Raw genomic sequence first — 23,222 nt, forward strand, 5'->3', positions numbered from 1 at the left:
ATGAATCTTAAACGCTGAACTGATGAATACAACAGTTTTCATGGCAGAGCTAAAACAACGGTCAATTCTGCACATATCGCACATGTACAATCAAAATGTACTATAATCAAGCTGAGTAAATTTAAACAAAATTTAGAAAGTAATGTAATATAGTATACCTGATTCGTCTCAGAGAATGAGCCAACATCTGATGGGGTTCGTGAACGAGAACGTTTCTTTTTCTTTGATTTTTTGTGAATTCTTTCCTCTTCAGACTCTGATGGCTGTAGAAACAAAGTAAGCAACAAAAGTGATTTGATGAACTCCTTGAGTGTAGGACAGGCTCTGCAAATCAATGAGACGACTTGAAGGATTGGCCTTATAAATTATACTTGATACGGCTATACAAGTGAAGATTTTTACTGAGGTATTATGGTCTTGTGAAATAAAAGATGGCGAAAACTCACAAAATATTGGTTACAGCACTGCACTAATGCAGGAAAAAATAGTGTGTATTTATTCAGCATTGGCTACGCTTACCCAGTTTTCCAAAAGTTATGTGAGATATGCTGTTCAACACACCTAGTAACGTACTTTGAATGTTGGGATCTGTACATGTACATGTGGGGAGGGAGGGGTTGAGACAATCCAATGGTCTGAATTTCAAGACCATTCAATACTAGGCTAAAACCAGTGACTAGGTTGCAGGACAGTCACCCAAGGATATTGACCATACAGACATATCCCACACAGTAGTCAGAGATAGGGTTAGAGACAGGATTTGGGTAAAGTTGGTGCGTGGGATGTCTGTCTTGGAGCTAGGAAAATGTGCCATTTCAACAGAGGAGTGTACATAAATGCACTGGTATGACAGTGAGTGTATCCAGGACTGGGCAACTAAATCGCAGGACTACACTGATTTGCACATCACTGATGCCAATGTCTATCAAAAGGTGTGACTTTACCGTTCTGGATCTTGATCTTTTACTTCTGTGCTTCTTCGATTTCTTCTTCTTGGAGGTTTGTTTTGAATGATGGTGAGCACAGGTTTCCTGCAATGAACGACATTGTATGTAAAATGCCTAAATGTTCCTTTCATAACATCAAATCCTTTCATAACAGCAACACACCTCAAACTTCATAACTGAGAATGGAGATGACATGCATCCCTTCATTTCAATACATCTACCATTGTCTGTGCAAACTGCCAGATTCATTTCAGAAATTTGTACTGTTGTAGACTGTTGTGTACCTCTCTTCAGTTGGGAGTGAATTCAGCTGTTGTGACACACAGGAGGGGGATCTGGTTCACTAATAATTCCCAACCAACTAAAAACAAACTATTAGCGCATATTTGCCGTTTAGAAATCCATGTTGACAACTTGTCAGGGTCAGGATATAGGCTGGACACACAGTTGTTTTACGGGTGAGCCTGGCCTAGATTGGAATATACAATGCACAAAAGTGTGATCACCTACCTCCAATGCTGATATGTATTCCTTGAAAAGCCGTATTCTCTCTGACTCCACAGTGATGGCATCAAAGGATGGATCATTCACAAATCTATCTCTCACCTGATAAAGAAACAACACGTGGCATAGTCAAAATGATGAAGTCTTACAAGTTATACTGTAGTTGAGTTTACAGCTCTGGTCCTAGGTCACTGACTTACGAGCACAGTGGTCCTATATGTTACAAGGGTAGTTATTGGTCTAAAGATAAATGCGCATATTTGCTTAGCTTTGTCTCCTTTCTGTCTCTGAAATTACATATGCAAATGTTTATCTTTATACTGTTCCAATATTATGCAAATGTTACAGTGTTTTAAGATATCTGAGAACTCATCCGAGAAGACATGAGACTGCGCACACTAAAACAAACAACAAAGAACATAGTGCATCACTCTTGGGACAAAGCTGAGTACACTTGAATTGCTCAGTATGTACAATGTACATATAGACTAAAATAGCATTCAAAAGTGACAAACACAATCAAACATTGATTTTGAAAAGCACACCTTGCCATACTGAGGAATTCTACCTGAAAATTTCTTGAAAATATCAGAATTTTTGTTCAGTGTACTCATTTCGCTCTTTTTTCAACTTCGGGTGAATAGCAGAAGATTTCAACTGTTACAAGAAATACAGTCAATGAAAACAGACTTACATCATCCCAGTGTGAATGGACATCGAGTGGGGGCGCTGCTTGTTTAACATGGACTTGAATGCACTCTCTTTCCGTCTCTGCTTTCGAAGTTCTTCTTTTTGTCTCTCTCTGTCCCTTGCTTCAGCTTTTTCAATCAGCTATGAGAGACATGATAAATGTACAGTTAATCACATAAAATCTATCAGAATGAATGGTTCATGCTAAAGCCATAGACAGATGTTACTATTTATACCATGCTTTGATGCCATCAGTGTAAAGTGTAACATTGTAAAATTAATACCTGACATCTCATGTCCCAGTGCTATGAGTTAACTTCATACCTGTTACCTTTCTGTCAGACTTTTTCTGTGTTTTGTCAAGACTTTGTGTTCAGAAAACTGCACCAATTCTCGACTAATGATGAAAGCGAGTGCAATGGATGGTAATTTGTATTGTAGAAAGAGAAGTATGAGTTGTTGTATGATGTTGCGTGCAATGCTGGCGATTTGTAAACTTTACTGCAATATCAGTTTCAGTGTGATCACTTAACAAAATAGATTTTCAGGCTTTAAATTTGAAATATCTGGCAAGTTCTCAGATTTGGCTCTGCATCAATACTCATAAACAAGGCAAAGTTTACAGCATCAAGAAGCCTTTAATATTGCCATACCACACAGCACACACTAACTGCAATACAGACTTAGTCATGACATCTTACAACTACGTTGATTGGCTGAGCTAAGCCCTTGGCTGTACACTGTATAACTGACAAAACCAGTGCAGTTGTGTCTCAGCAATGGAAAACATGCTGCTATGTTGACAATGTAATGTGTACACTTACACTGTTGAATGTTAATTTGATGTTACCGCATCCAGTGTGGCAGCTCTCTTGTCTGTACTTATGACAGTGGCAAACTCCTCAAATGTGGTGCTGACTCCACATTGAAATTCTTGTCCTGAAAGTGTACATTGTACTGTGTGTCACATGATGACAAAAAACCAAGCTTCTCAATGGGGCTGAGTGAACTAGTGTATGGAATTGTGGAGTTGCTTGTTCAAAATATAATAAATTATGATAACTATCCTACCTCTGAACCAATGTAGGTTCTTCAAATGTTTTGAATTTTGATGTGTTGTGTTGAATGACATTAGATCTCTCCAATATGTTTATTATCACTGAAACCTACTGACTGCAGCCAAATTAAGAAACAACTTTTTCTCTGTCACACAATGCATTCCAGATAATTGACTTATGGATCTCTATAGAGGCAACTCAAGTTAGGGATTAAATAATATTGTATATGAAATGAAACAGATCTAATATTTGAATAGAATATCCAATATTTCAGGTCCATTTTGTAGAGATTAGTATTATTGCAAAATTCCGTAAGGAACTCAGGCTTGATTTGAAAAAATTGCACACACAATCTTTCCAGTACCTAAAACCTAGTATGTGTGAGTTTCATAGTAGGACTACAAAATATATGTGAAGGATTTTGCAGCCCATTTACACAACTTTACTTGATATGCTGTCTAACATTTAAGGTTTGGCTATGAATTAAGGTTTGCTTGGTTTGTTTCCATAATGACAATACTAGCTGATTAAGTTTAGACTTACTCTGAGAATATCCTTTATGATCTTCTTTTCATCATGAAACCTGGCTTTCAGCTCTTCCACATAGAACTTGAATAGATCTAAAGGTGTAGACCCTGATTGAAGAGATAGTAAAACGTAATTGAAGATTAGTTGGGAGTAGCTAGGCTGATAATAATGTATGTAACATTCTCAGAACTCTCACCATGAAATAGGTATACTTGGAACCCTCACTTGAAATGACAATTTCACACCTACCATGGATCTACGATACTCCTGTAAATCAAACATCTAGCATGTGATGTGCTTATTCACTTCGCACCGCATATCTCCCTTGCAGGTTTGAGATAACTTAGCCCCATATCAATGTGATACTTATCGAGCCTTACTGATATCAATAAAGATTTTAGTGTTGTGTTGCTGCAAAATTACAGAGTGTATTATTCAGTCTCACCTGCTTGTCCCAACATCCTGTGAAATCTTTGGTCAGAACTTATTGCTGGGTACAGATCCATCCACAGGGACATGGAATGTAGTTTTCCGTTTTCATGCATTTCATCTAAAAATGCCTGAAGGAAAATAACGGGCACAGCACATTTTTAGAAAGGATAAAGTTAAGCTGCAACAAGAAAAAGCTTCATTCGACAAGATGACACACATTAAACTTTCGTTTGTTAATGTTCATATCCCTTCAGTTTGGATTTTCATGACAAGAAAAGATAGGTATATATGATCAGACTTTTTAAGAACTCTTTTTTTGTTATTCAGTTATTTTTGAACACAGATTGAAATCTAAGGTTCTTTGAGCAAAGTGTGAACTTATCTACTTCCTCATACAAAATCTACCATAGTAGAATTCCTACGTACACAAAATGCTTCTCTGTTTTTCCTTTGAAGTCTCTTTATTCTGTTTCTCTCCCTTTCTTTTTCTTCTTCTTCAACTCTTTCCAGCGACCTGATGTGCTCTTCAAAACACACTAAGGCGTCTTCTTTGTCCATATCTGGAAAGAACACAAAAAAACATGGTCTTTTACTGCTTTTCTCTGGTATGTGTCACTCTGTGGCAATTTGACAGCTTGATACACTTGGAATGTGAATGTGTTTTTGGAAAAATCATAATTTGTCTATGGATTTTCTCTTTCATAATTTGCACTTTATGGTGAGACAGGATGAAATTGAGCTGAAAGGAGGGTGATGGCTTGTGGCTTGTTCCTTGAATCATGCGAATCATATTATGAAATATAAATATCAACTTGAACATTCTCCTCATATCATTTTAAATTTTAATACTTTTATGATATCTTGGATATAGACAAGCGTTCAAGAACAGTAAAAGAAAAGGCTAATTTTCTAAAATACGGTGTGAAATGAGACATTGCTAGTAGCAGAGGTACACACACGGTCCCTTCCCTTTCATCCCCATCTACATACATCTGGGTGAACCTCCTAATTCAAAACAATAGAATTTACACCAAACCATTGTGATGATAGGGGTCAAAAGTCTACTTACTTTGCAAATCTTCATCTTCAGTGAAAGCTGGATTGTCCATCAGGAAATGCTGGCACTCTGACCAAGTGGTTCTGTACGTCACATTGGGTAAGTTATTCAAGATATTGGTCAGCACTTCCGTGTTCCTCTTCCGGAATTTCCTGGCTTCTTCTTTCTCTTTCTTGGAGAGGTAGAAGACGACGTCCTCATAAAGGTCTTTCCTTTCCCTGTCTGGCACAACATTCCATACCTCTTCGTTTTCAAACATGATACTTGCTTTCCTGAAGATATTAACCATAGAGGGAAATAAGTAGCCATGCAAAATCAAACAAAATATTAGTCTAATATGTGATATATTTACCCGCATTGTGTGCGATTTTTACATTCTTTGATTTCTTATCTCATATAACTATTCATTTCAAATTTCAACAATTTCTATATCTCTCCGCCGAGGTCACCCATACATTTTGATAGCTACAAAATCCATCCACACTGTCAGCCCATACTCTGAAAACAGGTTACGTTGTTGATGATCAAACTGTCAACACTTTTGATCATATTTCATATGAAATCACAGCGTGTTACCAGAGTTCAGAATTGAAGCACAATTGTTGCCTTGACTACTCTGATTAACCAATTTCTGACCTCTGAACCCATGGCAACCTACGACATCATACAGAGATTTTCATCTGAGCTGGTGACAGCAGGTAAAAGTTTAAAATTACCTGTATCTTGTCATTGAACTCATCTTGGGATGGGACTCTAGGAATGACTGTAGCTTTTCCTTAGCTTTTTTCGCTTTTCTTCTCTCCTCTTCCTGTAAGGGAGTAGAATATCCAAGGAAAAGAGTGAATAATGCTATGTGGTCACACGACCAGTCTTCAAAGCACTTTTTTCTTAGCACAATAATTTTCTAAATTGTCCTGTTCATAAATATGTGTGTTAACATTGATAAAGTAGGAAAAAGCTCACTGAAATCTGTTGTGTATATCTCTTGTGTTTGAGTAAATTGAAACTAGCCGACAAGTGTTAAATAAATAAAGTAATACTGTACAACATTTTCAATCTATTCCACTTTTGTGATGAATTGCTTTGCTATTTGAAAGGAAAAACACCCATGAAAGAATATCAATGGCTAAAAAGACATAATTTACCTTCTCTTCCTTGGCTCTCTGTGTCTTGTAATTGTTGAATAATAGTTTCTTCTCATTTAGTTTGCTAAGAGCTCTGAAATCAAGTAGACAAAATACAACAAAGTTGAAAAAGTTTGTATTTGATCAGATTTATTTCAATGGCTGATAAAGGATGGTTTTAGTGTTTATGACTTAGTGTGACTCTGTTTATTACAAAATGAAAACATGTACATTGTGTGTTGGTCTACATTCTAGGGGAGTACATAATCTTATTTTTCAAATCAAGACCACATTTCTGGGTGGGGATTCATCTTAATATTACTTTGCTTTTGGCTACATCAAATGACCCTTCACTGAAGATTTATAATTGATCATGAATTCATAGCAGATGTGATCAACAAGTATTTTTTGTTGCACATCAATGCAAATATTGCAAACTTATTTCAAAGCAATCAAACTTTAGCCTTTCTCTCCCAAAGGGCAACAGTTCACAATTACTAAGAGCTCAATTTCAGATGGACTTGCATAACATGCTATCATTTATATTTTTGAAGAATCAAATTGCATAAGTTAGTGGTAGCTATTTTGAACTTAAATTCTCATATTATTTACGATGTCATGGGATCGAATGAGAAATTCAGCTTGGAAAAAAAGTGTGAACATGATGAATGCAAGGTGATTTGATGATTGTTTCACTGTGATGATGAAAGAGAGTCTTTTTAGTTATTTTGTGAGGACCCAATGGTACTTGAATTGTATTCAAAATTCAGGGAGGCATATTCAGTATGAACAGAAGGTGCAATGTTTGTTCAGAATTTGAAGTTTTAAAGAGCTATAGAGGAGTGACAAATGACACATTGCTTACCTGTATCTTGGGTCACTGACAATCATTTTCATGGCTTGTTCCCATGAAGCAGTTGATGGAACATCCTGGATAGGCAGACAGTATGAAACGTCATCAGTGTTTGTAGGAAATTGTACAATACCAAATGCCCCGAATGAGGCATCTTGACCTGTCACATTACCTTCTAAAACACAATTACATACATGTGATTTGCCCACTATGATAATATAGTTAACTAATGGTGGTTTAGAATAGAACATATGAAAACACATCAATTTGAAAACTCTTAGTCTTAACCATAAAACAACACACAATGACATCCCTCTTCTATTACACTAAAGTGTACAATGTTAAATTCACCAAAAACGCAAAACTTTGCAGTAGCCTTATCGCAACTTCAGCTCATACCTTGTCTTGCAGCAGTTGCTTGAAGGCTTTCTTTGCTTCTTCCTTTGTCTTGAAGACGTATTCCTTCTTCTCAGGGACGGGCTCTTCACCTCCACTGCAATGCAAAAGGTAATTTGTATGTCAATGTCAATGTCATTTGAGAATCAGGAACAGCAACTGCCCTCTCATTAAGCTAGAAAGCGTCTCGGGAACATATGTGAATACACTCAATTTTTTATTTTTTTTAAAAATTGAAAATTTTAATATCTCCATACAGTCAACACAGGAATGCCGGCCATTTTGAATTGGAAATATTGGTAACTATTAGATAATTTGTTCCTCTAGTACCAAAATTTTGCCCCTGATTTTTACTCTTCATTTGGTAAGAGAATGGTAGAAAGTTTAATTTAGGAAAAATTTGAGCAAATTTTAAGTCTTTCACTTTTGAGGCGCGTACTACCTTCAAATGACAACCTTTTCACTTCTATCACACTACAAGGGTTTTTTCAGTCAAGGTTACTGGGTACTTCAATGCTTCAATAGCAACTTCACTACTGAGAAAGTGTCCAAATTCACAAATTTTGATATTGACAAACAGCCTTGTGCATACATGTACCTATTGTATGAGTATCAATCATGCTATTTTGTCAATACAGATGATTCCGAGGTTTATACTCCCATCAGAAGACACAGCTGTATTTCACAGACATGATACAAAACCACTCCACCTGACTAACAGAGACTTCACTTCCAGAATCTCAAGAAATGCAATCCTCTGTACCACTAACCTCTCTTCCTGGTCCACATTCGGTGTACGCGTGCCAGTACTATCAGCGGCCTCACTTTCCGCCAGAGAGGGCGTTGTGATGGGTGTACCCTGGGCTTCAACTTCCTTCTCAGGCACTGCAGCAGCCGTGGGTTGGGCAGTGGTGGTAGCAGTAGGAGTTGAAGTGGTGGTGGGAGTAGGAGCTTCTGTAGCTGGCTCCTCTGTCTCTTCTTCAGCTTCAACAACTTCCTCTGTTTTATCCTTTTCCTCGTTTTCGGGGGCTGGTTTTCTACAATCAAATGAAGTTAGACACACTTACATGACTAAAAGAGAATACAAACAGGACTTCACAATTATGAGCACTTATAGGCACAAGTTGTTATATATATATTTTTCACAAGTCTCTCGATGAGATTAAAAGATGAGTGTCACATGTAGCCATATGTATTGTAAAATTCTTGTTGCCAGCGAATCATGTGGAATACACAGTAGAAGTCAATGCTTTTCATCGTCAAGATTACTGAAAATCTTCTGATCCACTTGCACACGCTGACTATTCAGATATTCTTTTAGTCTAGGTTGGCCTATCTTCTAGCCCAATAGGTTTACAAGAATGTAAAAGTAAGAGTACAACTTACTTATCCAAGCCCTCAGCTTCAATTTTTGCTGAAATAGACAACATTACATGTACAATATTAATATATCTTGTACTGATGGAAACGTACACATTTCTGTAACATTTCATGATAAGCAAAAATTACAATGAAATCACCTTTTTGCAGACCATAACATTACACTTCATGCGCCTTGTTTTCCTATGAAAAGTAAAGATGTATTATGACTGAATTACATAATCTTGATAGTGTTATACATTCAACTTTTCATCCTATCCTTCACATGTGATGACAACACGGTTAAGCATATTACGCTATCTAAGGGTGAACTTATTGCAAACATTAGCATTGATCGAAGTTGGCAACATCAACTACGTCAACCCTTTCCTAATAACTAGTCTGGAACAACCCTATTATAGTCACAGTAAAATTGAACCTCCAAACACTGAAATGACAGTGAGAGGGTTAAATCTATCCTGGTAGAGGTTTCATTACTTCACAGTACCTCGGAGTTCTTCCAGCTCCTTTGGAATGGTCCATTTGGATTCTTTTGTCTGTACATTGTGGAAGTAGATTTTTCCAGCGTCCGATTTGTATTCCTTCCATGGACACTGGGACAGCAACAGCTGAAATTCAATGCATGTACAACAAACACATGCATTTAGTGTAGTTTTGGTTAGCATATGATTAACACTAACATGCACTTCTGGACAATCACTCCATTTTTTCTTTAGAGACACAACTGTAGAATTTTTCTTGCTTTCCTTTGTGTATATCATTTTTTATTTTTTATTTCCCTTTTATAACTTATTGTTTTAGTGAGGTCTTCAAAATTTTCAGCTTGTCTATAAATGGCTGCTTTTAGGCGCTGTTGACAAGGACAAAATAAAAGAGGAGAGATTTCATTTACACATTATTGCCAAACAAACATTGGAATATATAGTACAGGCGTTTTCTGTCATATAGTTAGCCTGGACTACCACGGAAGAGAATGGGGTGTGGGATATTACTTGCAAGAGGAGGTGGTATTTGGAGCTATGAGTGAATCAAGGGATCACTTAAAAACCATTTTTGGGTCTGACATTACAAGGACAATTCTAGGAAGTTGAGTGAATGAATCATACTGATGGTACACATCAGACATTACAAGCTTACCTCTGCATGTGTTTTCAATTCATCAGGTTTTTCCCATGTTGACTGCTTTGTAGTGTTGTTATAGAAGTAGGTCCTGCCATCAGGAGCCTTGTGTTCTGTCCACAGACTTTTCTAAAGGTGAGACAATTGATAGTCATATCAGTCAATGTACAGTTGCCTTCTGAAGTTTTGTGGAAGTTTGTATGACAAATTATATGAACTTACTTATGTATTTTGCAATATTTCTATGATAATATGAATAGTCTTTTTTAATAGCTTCTTGGCCTGAATTGTTGGTCAGTGTGCTATAATTATAATACTTAAATATGAAATGTAGCATTGATACCAGTCTAGACTGGTTTGCTTATACATGCTATTTTTCTGGCACAAAAATTGTCAGTTCTCTTGCTATTATAATTTGTAAATTGACGTTCTGAACTTATCAGTGGAAATAAATGAATGAATGATGAATGAATTAATAAATGAATTATAAATATTATAAATTTGAAAACTCTATGCAATATTCTATTCCAAATCTAAAACTTTGATTGGGATGTTGAACATTCCGGAAACACTGGAAATGCTGGTGAAAACACGTACAGAAAAGAAAACTACATATGTTTATGACATAAGGTATAATGAACAGCCAATGTTTTGGCAATATTTACAAATATATGAAACATACTAAAAAGACAACATTTTGTTTTTTTTTCATTTTTTTGGTACACCCTGTAATGATGATAAACCATATATATTTGCATCAGCTGCAGTAAATTCTAGAAGTAACGACTGGCTTACCTTTTTCTCTGCTGGTTTGCCAGGTTGAGATGATGTGGGTGTTCTGGATGGGGAGTTGCTGGGTGATCCAGAGCCTGATGACTGTTTCAGTGATGCAACTTGCGCTGGCTGATGGTGATGATAATAACATCTTTTGTTTTATAATTCAATTGCTACAAATATAATATTAGCTATGTATCTTTCGCAAAACTTTCAGACATAACGCATACAAGAATGATAGAATCGCCACTTTGTCACCATAAATTCTATAGCAGGAACCATAGAAATGATTACATGTGAAAAACTCCATCAAAATGTATCAGAAATAGACACATCCATAAAGCAGACAAACTTTGTCTGAATTAACAACTGCCAGTGTCAAATATGTGAAGTTGTATTCAAGTGACTTCACTAAAATTGTGATCAGCTCTATTCTACAACTTCACCTGTGCTGTATCTGTTGCTGGTACAAATCCTGGTACTTTAGATACTGGTTTCGTTGTCGGAGGTGCTACAAGAAAAAAAATTGCAAAAATGTTACAATAGTGATACAATAAACCTGTACAACCACAAGTTATTAAACTCTGGTAATAATAATATGATTTTTTGTACACCCATGGTAACATTTGCAACAGCTACCGGTGTATATCTCTTTTCCAGCCAAGTTCATATTTCACCATCAGGTTTACTTGGTTAAGGTGGCGGGAAAGCCTAATTTTGATCCCAAATGACATGTAGCTAAAAATATTATTTGAGCAAGTTAAAATAAAGATACAAACTTCAAACTTTCAGTGTAGCTTTGTTATATATTAAGTATCATTAAAAAATGCATAAAAGTTTTATAACCGTATAATTATGAAATTTGAGACGTATGAAAAATACTTATGTTTTTTCATATTTTTCGAATTTAAATTTTTTTTCGCATTTTTTCTGGCTTTTCAATGAAATTACCATAGTATGCATGCCATCAAGACTGTGTACGGCACAATTTCTGTGTCGATACTCCAGAAATGATAATATCCATATGAAAAATGATTTTTATCAAAAACATCAAACTTTGAAGACGTGTTGCATGCCAACCGCCCCGAATACGAAAAAATCCTGCCGTGCAATTGTCGGAAATAACCTCTGAAATGCGTGGGAAAAATATCAATTGCGTATGTTGTTTGGTTAGCCAGAAAACTGAATTCTAAAGAACATGAAAAATGCACTAAACGAGTTGAAAATCGCTGTTTACGGTGTTTTCGGCACCGTTGAAATCTTCCGCATTCCGATCAACTGGGTCTTTCCTGATTCTCTAGAACACCCTAGGATACGATTCCCGTGCTTAATATGGCAGCTCAAAACATTCTTCCCTGGTTCAGCTTGCTTCACAATTTAACTGGTATTGTTTTGAAAAGTCAGAAACAAGAGCATGTGCTCAGGGAAGCCGTCTCACTGCACATACATCTTCGCAGAAAGACATAGTGACTCGCAGTCGTGGCCGTGCTATGAAAGTTTGGCGCGGGTTCGGAAGAGAACGTCTATATAAGTTACATGCTCCTCACTGAAAAAACCAGTCATTGTCTAATCTGTTCTGCTGGAGGGCGCATAAAAACTCCTAGCAATAAAGACAACCGTAACTTTCATAAATATTGTTGCTCAATTTTTAATACTTTGCCATGTATTGCCTTCAGATTTTTTTTATAAATCATCTTTTTATATAACTATCATGCGAAAAATGTTTTTTAAAGATTTTAACTGACCCCCTAGGCTCTCTGGCCACCTTAAAAGTAGTGAAGCAAAACATGTCTCATATGATGCATTGTAACAAAGACTTGAAGATTTGAAGGTCTCTGAGGACAGAGATACTGTAAACATGACTTTTACAGACTAAAGCTGCTATAACATACCAAGTCAAGTGGGTGAATACATATGGTTTTTTGCTCAATACCACTTTTTACTGACTTGGCAGATGGGGAAGTGATACTGTCTGGCAGGAAAAGGGTTAAGTTAAATCATGGACATTTTCATACTGGCGTTTGTGTCTGACTGCAGCCAACTATTGATCACTTGCTTTGAAAGATATGGCATTCTAATAATTTACAACACAAAAAGAAGAGAAGATACGCACAAATTCTGGAATAAAACAAAATACTGACAATATGGGTTCTAATTAGAATGCAAATTTATTGGAAGAAATGTTTGTACGAAATATACTACCATATTTTACCTGATGTTTGTATCTGTGGCTGGGCTGCAGCAACCAAACCAGGCTGGGATGTTGAACTTGAATTTGAACTACCCTGGGCAGAATTTTGGGCTGTAGAAGGCCGGGGTGGGGGTGGGGCCTGGGCTGATGACAGAGTACCAGCACCCATTGCATGGCCCATTGGGGGCATTCCTCTTGGCAATCCTATTCCAGGTGGTGGCTGGGTAAAGTTAGGTGGTGGCAATGGCATGCCAGGTGGCGGAAGAGGCATGCCAGGTGGTGGTTGACTCAAATTAGGGGGTGGTAGGGTTGGTGGTCCTTGTCCCATTGGTGGTGGTTGTCCTGGCATTGGCATGAACCCAGGTGGTGGTAGTCCTGGTGGTGGCTGCAACTACAAATACAATTTAAAAATACCGTCAAGGACACTATGTGCTCACATTCGGTTTGAATTGGTCCATCCAAGAAATATTTAAACCAGAAAAACAAGAATGACAAAAGCAAATAAGGTCTGCAACAGGAAATGTATTTACAATCTTGGGGATTTTTTAATTAGTGCTATGAGTGCTATCATTTGAATGTAAACAGTACTTAAGTTAGTTACAGATAGTGAAATGCCTTCCGCTGAGGGGGTGATTATGACAACTGGAATTATCCAGGATCCAAATTTCTCATCAGTTCTTGTGTGCCTTACATGGAAAAGTTGCAAAAATTGGTCCGCACTGTAAAAATTAACCTCAGCTTTGTTTTCTGGATCAAATTTTATGACAAACTGATACCAAATATGACAAAATTATGTTCATAGCCTTCGCAACTGTATCACAACATATCCTGGGTTGGTGTAGGTCATTTAAGGTGGCAAACTGAGAAAATTACCTAAACTATACAAATTTGGGGGTTTCCCAACTGTTTGAGCAGAAAATTTACCTAATAACATCCCTTGGGACTTTTAAACCAAATACAAAGCTATCAGACAAGTTATTTTGAGAACAAGTTTTCTTGACCAAAGATGACAAAATTGCCTTTAAAATACAAATTTGTATATTTCAGGACAACTTCCACATCTGTATACCAAATATAAAAGCTGTCTGTCCAACAACTTTAAAAAGAAAATATTCTTTAAGATTTTTTGACCAAAAATGACAAATATTGCCCCAAAACAGTAATTTTTCCAATTCTGTCAACAAATTAGAAGGGTAAAACCCTTCCAAACATCCCACCTAAATTTGAAAGCAATCGGGCTGGCAGTTATAGAGAAGAATAATTTTTACTTAAAATGAAAAAATAACCAAAAAATGCAGCAAAAATACAAAATTCAAGATATCTTCACAATATTCATAAAACTTTATAAGGTTCACCTGAGGTACTTGCACACAAATTTTCAAAGCAATCAAAACAGCGGTTCTTGAGTTATTAATTCTTGACCAAGCCCATTTGCATAAGATGCAGACTTCATTTGAACAAAATCCCATCTATAGCCCAGGATACATCCACACACCAAATACAAAGCTGAAACGTACAACCGTTCGCTTGTTTTTGATGTTGACGGACATACTGTATGTACGTACATACATATATACATACACACATACATACATACAGGCGCCACAGACTTCAGCTTATAAGATAACCTCACATTGGTGTACCAAATGTGAGCTAAAATTTATTCAAATCTCTTTTCTCTTCACTTCTGAACAATAACATAGCTACAGTGAATGATATATTTGTAACTTTTACCACCAACTGTTTGGCTTCAGCCTACTCTTCCAAATTTGTAGACAATGTCTAACAGTAATGTTTGGAATAAAGTAACTTTTGTAATAGACAAACAACAAAAATAAAAAGGTGGTAACACATACAATGTGACCACATTACTAATAACCTATTCTCCTGCCAACTTCTATGATACACATGCTAAAGGGAGGAAACATGTACGTTTTGGCTCAGTACCACTTATATGGTCTCAAGAGATGAGTTAGTGTGGTTATATTGTAACATGTTGAGTTCAGCTTGCTACCAGCTATTATCTACATGACTGTAGACAGATCTACAAAATAAATTCTATAAAAGTTTAAAATGTAATAGACTTACTCCAGGAAATGGAGGTGGAATCATCATAGGTGGAGGCCCTGTGAATGCACCTCCACCTGTCTGGTTTGTGTTGGAGTCAGAACCACTGCCCGTATTGGATGCCTGCAATTACAATGATAAACAAGACTGTCAGTAGTGGTAAAAAGCAGCCTGAGTCATGTCAGTCGCTACAGTATCCAGTTCTAAAATTGCTCTTCAACACTGTTGAAAGGCAGGAGTCTGAGAAAAAAGTTACTTTACTTCAGTGCCACAGTGCAGTAGGGCTGAACAACTATAATCCTTTTACCACCATGTTTTGGCCTGAGAGTGTTATTTTCAAAGATTAAGTTGGGCCTGTACACTGGGGAAATTGTATTTACATTCAAAACAGACCTGACATGCATATAGCATAGAACAAGGCATGGCTACGTTGAGGAGCATAGTTGGCTATAGCTTTGCGTGGCAGGGCTGTGTGTTTCTACTTTCTGCATCTCCAATCACAGCCATGCTGACTGCCATTTGGCTAAACTGGTGGAGGAAGGGTTTTCCTGCTGAAAACAGTCAATTTTGAAACCAATACTTGTGTTGATCTCATTTCCAAGCACACCTACCTTGTCTAGGTACACAGTGTGCTTATGCAAAGCCCACTTTTATGTTTCATGCGAGGAAACCATAAGTTGTAACTGTCTTTATCTGCAGCCATTTTGAAGAATGAGCCCACATTACAATGGAAGCAGATACGGATGGTTGACAGTTTTGGGTAAGTTTGCAACTGGGCTTTGCGTAAGTTTGCAAGCTCATCTTAGCACATTGTGTGCCTAGACAAGGTAGGTGTGCTCGAAAACACAGATCAATGAAAGTTTGGATTCGATACTGGCTGTTTTCAGCAGGAAAACCTTCCTCCAAGATACTGATGCGGAGTCAGCACTTTAGCCTACGGGAATCAGCAAGCCTGTGGTACATGGTGGGAGGTGCAACCGGTAACAACTGTCAACACAGCCCTGCCACGCACAGCTAAACTGGCTAGTATTTGCAGCCATCCCTCGCCCTCCCTTGATTGTGCCCCCAGGCGCCTATGGTTGTGATGAGCTGCAGAATTGGGTCTAAAACGCAATACAACCAAGGAAGTGGTATAGGGATACAGGTCGCAACAAGGCCTCGCAAACAATATTATGTGAAGTGGAGTATGGGAGATGACGTTGGTGCTCGAATAATTTCTCAATTATATGCTGTACACGTTAAAGCCTTGGGGATTCCTTTCCGCCAATCAAGTTAATAACATCTTACTAGAATTTCAACTTGATTCACAGAGCCTCAACACCAGACGTTTCAAGAACGCATGCATTGTCAACAGCACAACACGGTCGGTAGCATGCTGCGGCGGTCTGACTGTCGAGTACCGACCGGACAAGCCTAATATTTTGCGGTGTACGAGCTAAAACGCCTTATAAATTGAACGGAGGATATCGTTCTAGAAGGAACTCTCATTGGCTTCCTCACTGAATTTACATTGTAATAATGTCCTAAAAGTGCGAGAATGAAGGGAAGACGAACTCGAATACTCACCATTTTGAACAGCACGGACTTATGGGAACGAGATCGAGTACATTCATTTATTTCTAGTCCGTCGTTTCGGAACTAAGGAAACGCAGTTCCAGACTAATTGATATGATGTACACAGTCGAGAAAATATTTCGTTTTCTTGTGATATTATAATAATTTTTATTGGACCATAAAACTCAACAACATTACTGCAAACTGTTTGCCGAATTTCAGTCTATGTTTTTTACATGGTGTCAGAGGTCGTAATAAGCGTGTGTGTCCTCCTGGTCGAGAGCTGGTCGAGGGTCCCAGGTACAACTCAAGCTGAATCTGTCTTTGTGTGTGCCAGATACGTGAGATAGGCTGCCTAGAGTAGAGGTCGGGAGAAGCGAGAATGGGAAATTTGGGAGGGCAAGAGCTGTAAAACGATTGACATTCAGTGAAAAGAGTACAAGTGAGAGTGTTGAGATCAAAACTGGAACGCAAAGTTTACCAGGGATTTCTCAATCGAACAATGTGCCTCATGATCACGATATCCACCTGGGCGATTACCAACATTGGCAACAAAGCAATGTTTTGTCGCACACTCTATACCAGTACTGTTATTGTGGCGATGATTACGTTATGACTGTCCTTCTGCTGTATTTATGTGGCATTTCCTCAGTTTTATATGTGCTAAGCCATCCAACAGTAATGCAAGGTTTGTGTGGACATTTTGTTTTCCAAATTTCATCGATTGATAAAATTGGTATTTACTTTGGCTTTCCGATTCAGGCCACAGTAGCTTGTGAATCGATGCACGACGGCCGTTACCGTATACATTAGAAAAGTACATACAGCACAGCGGCCGTCGTGTATCAGTTCACATGCGACTGTGATTCAGGCTTGAAACAATTTTATGTTACTTCAGAAATTCGAATGTAATTGGATCAGTGGTGTTCTAGGAACATTGATTTTACCGTAATTTTTAGTAATATTTCACTTTCTGTCTGAAAATTGTATGCAAATTTTCTATGAGATAATTTAACTGATGGAAAAAGAAATTTTAGGTGATACCTTGCTCTCCAACATATACACTAGTCTTTGTCATTGTTGTCGATGAACTGATCACACAGCTGGGCACTTTCACTGCAACTACTGTGCATCAGAATATTTTACGAAGTTTTAGGAATAGGAGTTATTGTAGCTAACCATGTATTATCAGGCTGAAAATTTTGAAATGGAGAGAGCACAGAGTGAAGAGTAAGCCATCCATTCAGGAAAACTTGATGATTCCTGATTTTAAAGCACATGATTATCAAACTTGCAGAGGCTTTGTCATAGACATGGAATATTGGCAACTGTGCAGTTAAATTGCTCATATTTCCATTGTTTTCAGTCACCCACATTTAGATGCATCTGCAGCCCTCTCAGACAATAACATCTATCTTACCCGATTCACAGATTATATATCATACAGTATATGAAAGGGGCATGTTTTCTGGAACATGAATAGATATTTGATGAAAAATATTCAAATATCTATTTATGTTCCAGAAAACATTCCCCTTTTATGTACTGTTCTTTAATTCAGTATTTTTTCTGTCAAAAGAATTTTCACAGATGTATAGTGAAGAAAACTATGTAGCATCATATCTTTATTACTTTTTAGGTATGTACATGTATATACTACATTCATAACTGACTATTATGATAGGAATAACATGATTTTGTTCAATACTGATGCACAATATGGGTGACTCTACAAGGATTTACAGTAGTGAGCTGAATCACACAGAGTTTGGCAATCCCCAGACCAGTATCAACATAAGACCATTGTGGTTCTGCAGTCTAGTCTGCTAGTTTTACAGTCTAGTCTGCTAGTCAAGTTTACCAAGTCTTGAAGTCTAGTTTGCTAGTCCTGTAGTCTACTTAACTAGCCCCAGTAGTCTAGTTTATGAGTCCTGTGGTCTAGTTTACCAGTCCTACTAGTTTGCTAGTCCTGCAGTCCAGTTTGCTAGTTCTCCTGGCTAGTTTGCTAGTCTTGCAGTCTGGTTACCAGTTCTAGGCTATCATCTTGTTTCCCAATCCTGTAGTCTAGTTTACCCAGTCCTGTAGTCTAGTTTGCTAGTCCTGTAGTCCAGTTTGCTAGTCCTGTAGTCTAGTTTACAAGTCCTGTAATCTAGTTTACCCAGTCCTGTAGTCTAGCTTGCTTGTCCTGTAGTCTAGTTTGCTAGTCCTGTAGTCTATAGTTTACCAGTCCTGTAGTCAAGTTTACCAAGTCTTGAAGTCTAGTTTGCTAGTCCTGTAGTCTACTTAACTAACCCCAGTAGTCTAGTTTATGAGTCCCCTGGTATAGTTTACCAGTCCTACTAGTTTGCTAATCTTGCAGTCGAGTTTACCAGTCCTGTAGTCTAGTTTGCAAGTCTTGCAGTATAGTTTAGCAGTTCTACAGTCTAGTTTGCTAGTCCTACATGTCTACATGTGTAAAATTATCAAAAATACAGTGCTCTTGTCTTCAACTAAAGTGATGGATAGCCAGACACCAGTTGATTGGTCTGTTCAGAAAATTAATTCTGTAGTATGGAAAATACAAAACTACAGTGTCACAAGTGTGCTTAGTTAGTGTAACAGATGTGATAACTTCAATGGATACACTGTGTTATGATTGGTTCCAGGTGTGTTTTCATCATGCCTGGTTGCATTACTGGCTGGCTTAGTCTGTGGTGGTTTCTCCTGCAGAGTTGTATACTGTGATTCCTTGCAGCCGGGAGTTCAACCTCCGACCCCAGTGTCACCAAGGAAATACAGGTACAAAAGTTTTAGATTTTAAATGTAGTTTTAGACAAACGTGTGCAACGTTTCAGTTGCTTTACCTGTCATATTTCAATGTTTATACCTAGTCCCGAATGCAGTCTAAGATGTAATCTTTACCCTTTTGAATTTTTTTGCAATTTTATCACATGTCTAACAGTGGTCAGTGTTATGCCCATTCTCAAAGAAAATGTTGTCACTTTGTCATGGGGTTAGTATTAGTTGACTCCTGTGCATGGTATGCCCAAGACTGGATAATGTGGCTTTCAGCACATACTTTGTACTACTATCAATAATTGACTTTCAGGGTGAACACCTGGTGATAGGATTCAACTTCATTGTCTGAAAGTTAGTTTTCAACAAAAAATAAAGTAATCTTGAGTAAGGTCATCTTCAGAATATTACATCAAATGAAACATTGTTAATATAAAACAATAACAATAACCATAAAATATGAACAAACTAACAACTTAGTGTCTATAATTTTGACCCTAATAAAATAACGCATTATTTCTGTTTACAAGTGATATGAAATAATAAATTAATTCTCTTAGTGATTTATAAACTCTGCAACTTTTCTTGAACAAGGAAAAGTGAAAAATTAAGGTTCCTTTCCTGAGCTAATGAGTACAGGGAAAATGTCTTGGTTATAATGTTCTTGAAATAAAATTGATAAATGTTAAAAAAAAATATTAGTTATGGTATTTTGCATGGCAGGGTTCTCTTGACTGACACCTGAAGTCTTTAACACATGATTTATAGAGGTTTTTGTTTACAAATGACAATATACCTTGGCTATTGGGTAACTGAGCAAACAGGTCCTATATTACTCTACAGAATTGCTTGGACAGGTACAGCAGTGTAGAGTAGGGACTTTGGAGCAAGAGTCCTTGAGAAAATCTCATAATCTGTAGTCTGTTTGTAAAAAGTAGGCACCACTGGGATTCGAACCCAGGATCTCCTGTTTACTAGACAGGCGCTTTAACCAACTAAGCCATGGCGCCAGGTGATGAGTGGGGAACATGTAGCTGGTTATCAACCCGGACTGATACAAAATGGACTTTGGCATGAAGACACAGGTGTTAACACATTAATTTGAATTTGAAAAACACCACTGTTTGCTTGTGTACCATGGCATGTCATTAAAATACTGACAACAGGTGTGAATATCCAGTTATAATGAGTTTCACTTTGGGCCCTGAATAGGAGTGACATATTTGACATTTGCAAAGTGAAATATTATGGATTTGTGCTTTTGTTTACTGACCTACTTGAAATTTGGAGTTTGTGCAAATAGAGGCTTACTGTCCAGCCCACACATATTACAATAGACATTTTCAACATTTGTAGTCCCATATGTAACTACTTTTATGATGACAGCAGGCTTCATTTTCATTATGAATTACACCAAGACATCAATAGAACGTATTTTGACCTAAAGTTGTAATTTTCTGAGTGATATCTAAAAGAAAACAAGAGAATAAAAATTTCATTGCAAGACAGTATTCTACTCTGTACTGACTAAAAGGAGATGACGACCCTGGAAGTTTGCCCTAACTGGTAGTGTTCTTAATATAGCATGATTCAGAAGCTAGATGGTACCCCAGCAGGTTTCTATGGCACATGCCCAGTGATAGGGTCACAAGGGGTCAAGTGAGAGAATAATGTTTAAATAACACTTCTCATATGGCAACCTCATCCAGTGATAAAAATATCTTTTTATTGCTGATTATAACCAACAGAAGTAGCAAACTGTTGCTAGCAAAAGGCTACAATTATGGTAAAATTGAGTATCATATTTAGTCTAATTGGTAAAAGCAGTACTGACAGATATATGACCAAAACTTAAGTCTAGATCAGAACAAGCTATGCTTTTATCCAAGCTCCAGATCCAACAATTCCAGACTGTAGGTCATATCATTCTATGAATCAGAGGAACAAATTAGGATTCCAAATTTTGGAGCAGAAATGGGACTCACTATTGGAAGTACAACAATCTCTGCTGGTTGTCTGGCAGATTATCTTACACTAATCTGTGGATTAACTTATAAGTTTATGCAATCTTGTTTTTGTTTCCGTAGGATACAATCTGGACACACCTTCCACCTGAATTATATCATGGCCATTGCAAATGGAATTGCTACCTTCTTTATCACTCTCTGGTGGATGTTATTTCGATGAAAGAGGATTGTGTTCATGGAAATGGTGATCAACAGAAAAAAATATTATACTTTGCCTGAAGCATGGTTGATACTGGCAGTGACAGGAATGTGAGAAAGTGTAAAGAAACCCCAAACTGGTGTAACAATCACCATTGATGCCATATTGTATACTTGGAAAAATCATCAAGTTACAATGATTCTGAAGTGGCTATATTGCCCATAGAGTTATAATACAGAGCACATGACTGACTATTGCCCATAGAGTTATCATACAGAGCACAGGACTGACTATTGCCCATAGAGTTATCATACAGAGCACAGAACTACTTCCAATACAAGAGCTGATTGCAAGATCTTCCATAACCATTGACAAGTCATTAGATGTGAGTGTGTAGAGATGGTAAAGAAAAAGATGTATATAATTTCCTAGAATGCGACCAGAAGTACTTTTTCATTTGCAGGAAAAATTTCCAGTTCTTTGCATCAAATTTCATACATCACGGCAGATTGTAAGGATAGTTTTGTACTGGCTATGATAGTTGTGAATATTTCATTTTAGTGTGTGACAGCAACTGATTGCACTACCTTCAGTACATTTCACAAATATTGAAGAAATTGGGAATTGGTAAAGCCGTGGTCTCGGGTCGCAGACCAATATTTTTTGTCAAAGTAAGTGACTTTAGCATTGTACTGGTCTGGTAGTCCAGTTTAAGCTGATGGACTTGCATGGAGGAATACAAAGCTACTCCTGGCTGGGTGACCACTTAGTTGAACTTGACACTGTCCTTTTGATCATGAAATACAGAGTGAATTTGTCCGTCCTTGATATAGAAAGAGCTACTGAAATGTACTTTTTCCTGAAAATGTTGAGCATTCTTATAGTAGTTAGTAAAGGCTGTTCTAAATGAAAGCATGACTTCGTTTATTTATTTAATTAAATGAATACATAAATGAAAGAGTTACCCTTATTATTTTGATATTTTCTGTTCTATGTTCTCCATAAATTGCCATTAACATTATGCAATTAGTGAAAGTTTCAGAATTCTCCAAACTAGACACGATATGTTGAGTAGAACTGCGCCCTCTTGAGTGTCACACTTCAATTTCTTTCCTTTTGGCTTAGAAGTTTTGTCACCGTCTCACTGTGCTCAAGTAGTTGCATTGTAGCATAATACAATGCTAAAACAAACAGGATTTTGTGTTCCAAAGGTGGGCACCTTCTGTAGCACATTCTGTCAGTATAATTAAGCAATAATGCACCCCCTCCAGGCTCATAATGGACGAAAGCAAACTTTGCACGACATAATGTACGAGGCGAAGCTGAGTACATTATGAAGTGCAAAGTTTGCTTGAGTCCATTATGGGCCGGGAGGGGGTGCATTATTGCTATTATTTTATAGTTTTGCAATGCCAGTGAATTTGTAGTTGTAGAAAACGAATAAAAGGAAATTTTAACTGAGTTTGAAGCCAGTGGGCGTCGTCCAACATGATCGGCCCTGACTCTGTACATATTAGGCCTACATGCACTCCACACTGTGCACTGCACTGAACACGCAAGTTCAGCACAAAAAATGACCAGCACTTTCACGGTTCATTTTGAATTGA

The 23,222-nt window shown here is 37.4% G+C and overlaps 1 protein-coding gene, 1 non-coding gene and 1 pseudogene across 2 annotated transcripts; 1 reads left to right on the forward strand and 2 right to left on the reverse strand.

The window, feature by feature from the left end:
* Nucleotides 1-23: 23 nt before the first annotated feature.
* Nucleotides 24-16,710, reverse strand: LOC139140010 (pre-mRNA-processing factor 40 homolog B-like; annotated as a pseudogene).
* A 222-nt stretch (nucleotides 16,711-16,932) lies between these two features.
* On the forward strand, nucleotides 16,933-22,884 carry LOC139140012 (ADP-ribosylation factor-like protein 6-interacting protein 6). Its single transcript, XM_070709000.1, has 4 exons — nucleotides 16,933-17,362; nucleotides 18,254-18,313; nucleotides 19,320-19,452; nucleotides 21,537-22,884. The coding sequence occupies exons 1-4, from the start codon at nucleotides 17,287-17,289 to the stop codon at nucleotides 21,634-21,636; spliced, it is 369 nt and encodes a 122-aa protein (XP_070565101.1). The 5' UTR covers nucleotides 16,933-17,286; the 3' UTR covers nucleotides 21,637-22,884.
* Trnat-agu (transfer RNA threonine (anticodon AGU)) lies at nucleotides 20,386-20,459 on the reverse strand. Its single transcript has one exon. It is a non-coding gene; the product is annotated as a tRNA-Thr (tRNA).
* Nucleotides 22,885-23,222: the final 338 nt, after the last annotated feature.

Source organism: Ptychodera flava, chromosome 9, assembly GCF_041260155.1.
Source record: "Ptychodera flava strain L36383 chromosome 9, AS_Pfla_20210202, whole genome shotgun sequence".
Lineage (NCBI taxonomy): Eukaryota > Metazoa > Hemichordata > Enteropneusta > Ptychoderidae > Ptychodera > Ptychodera flava.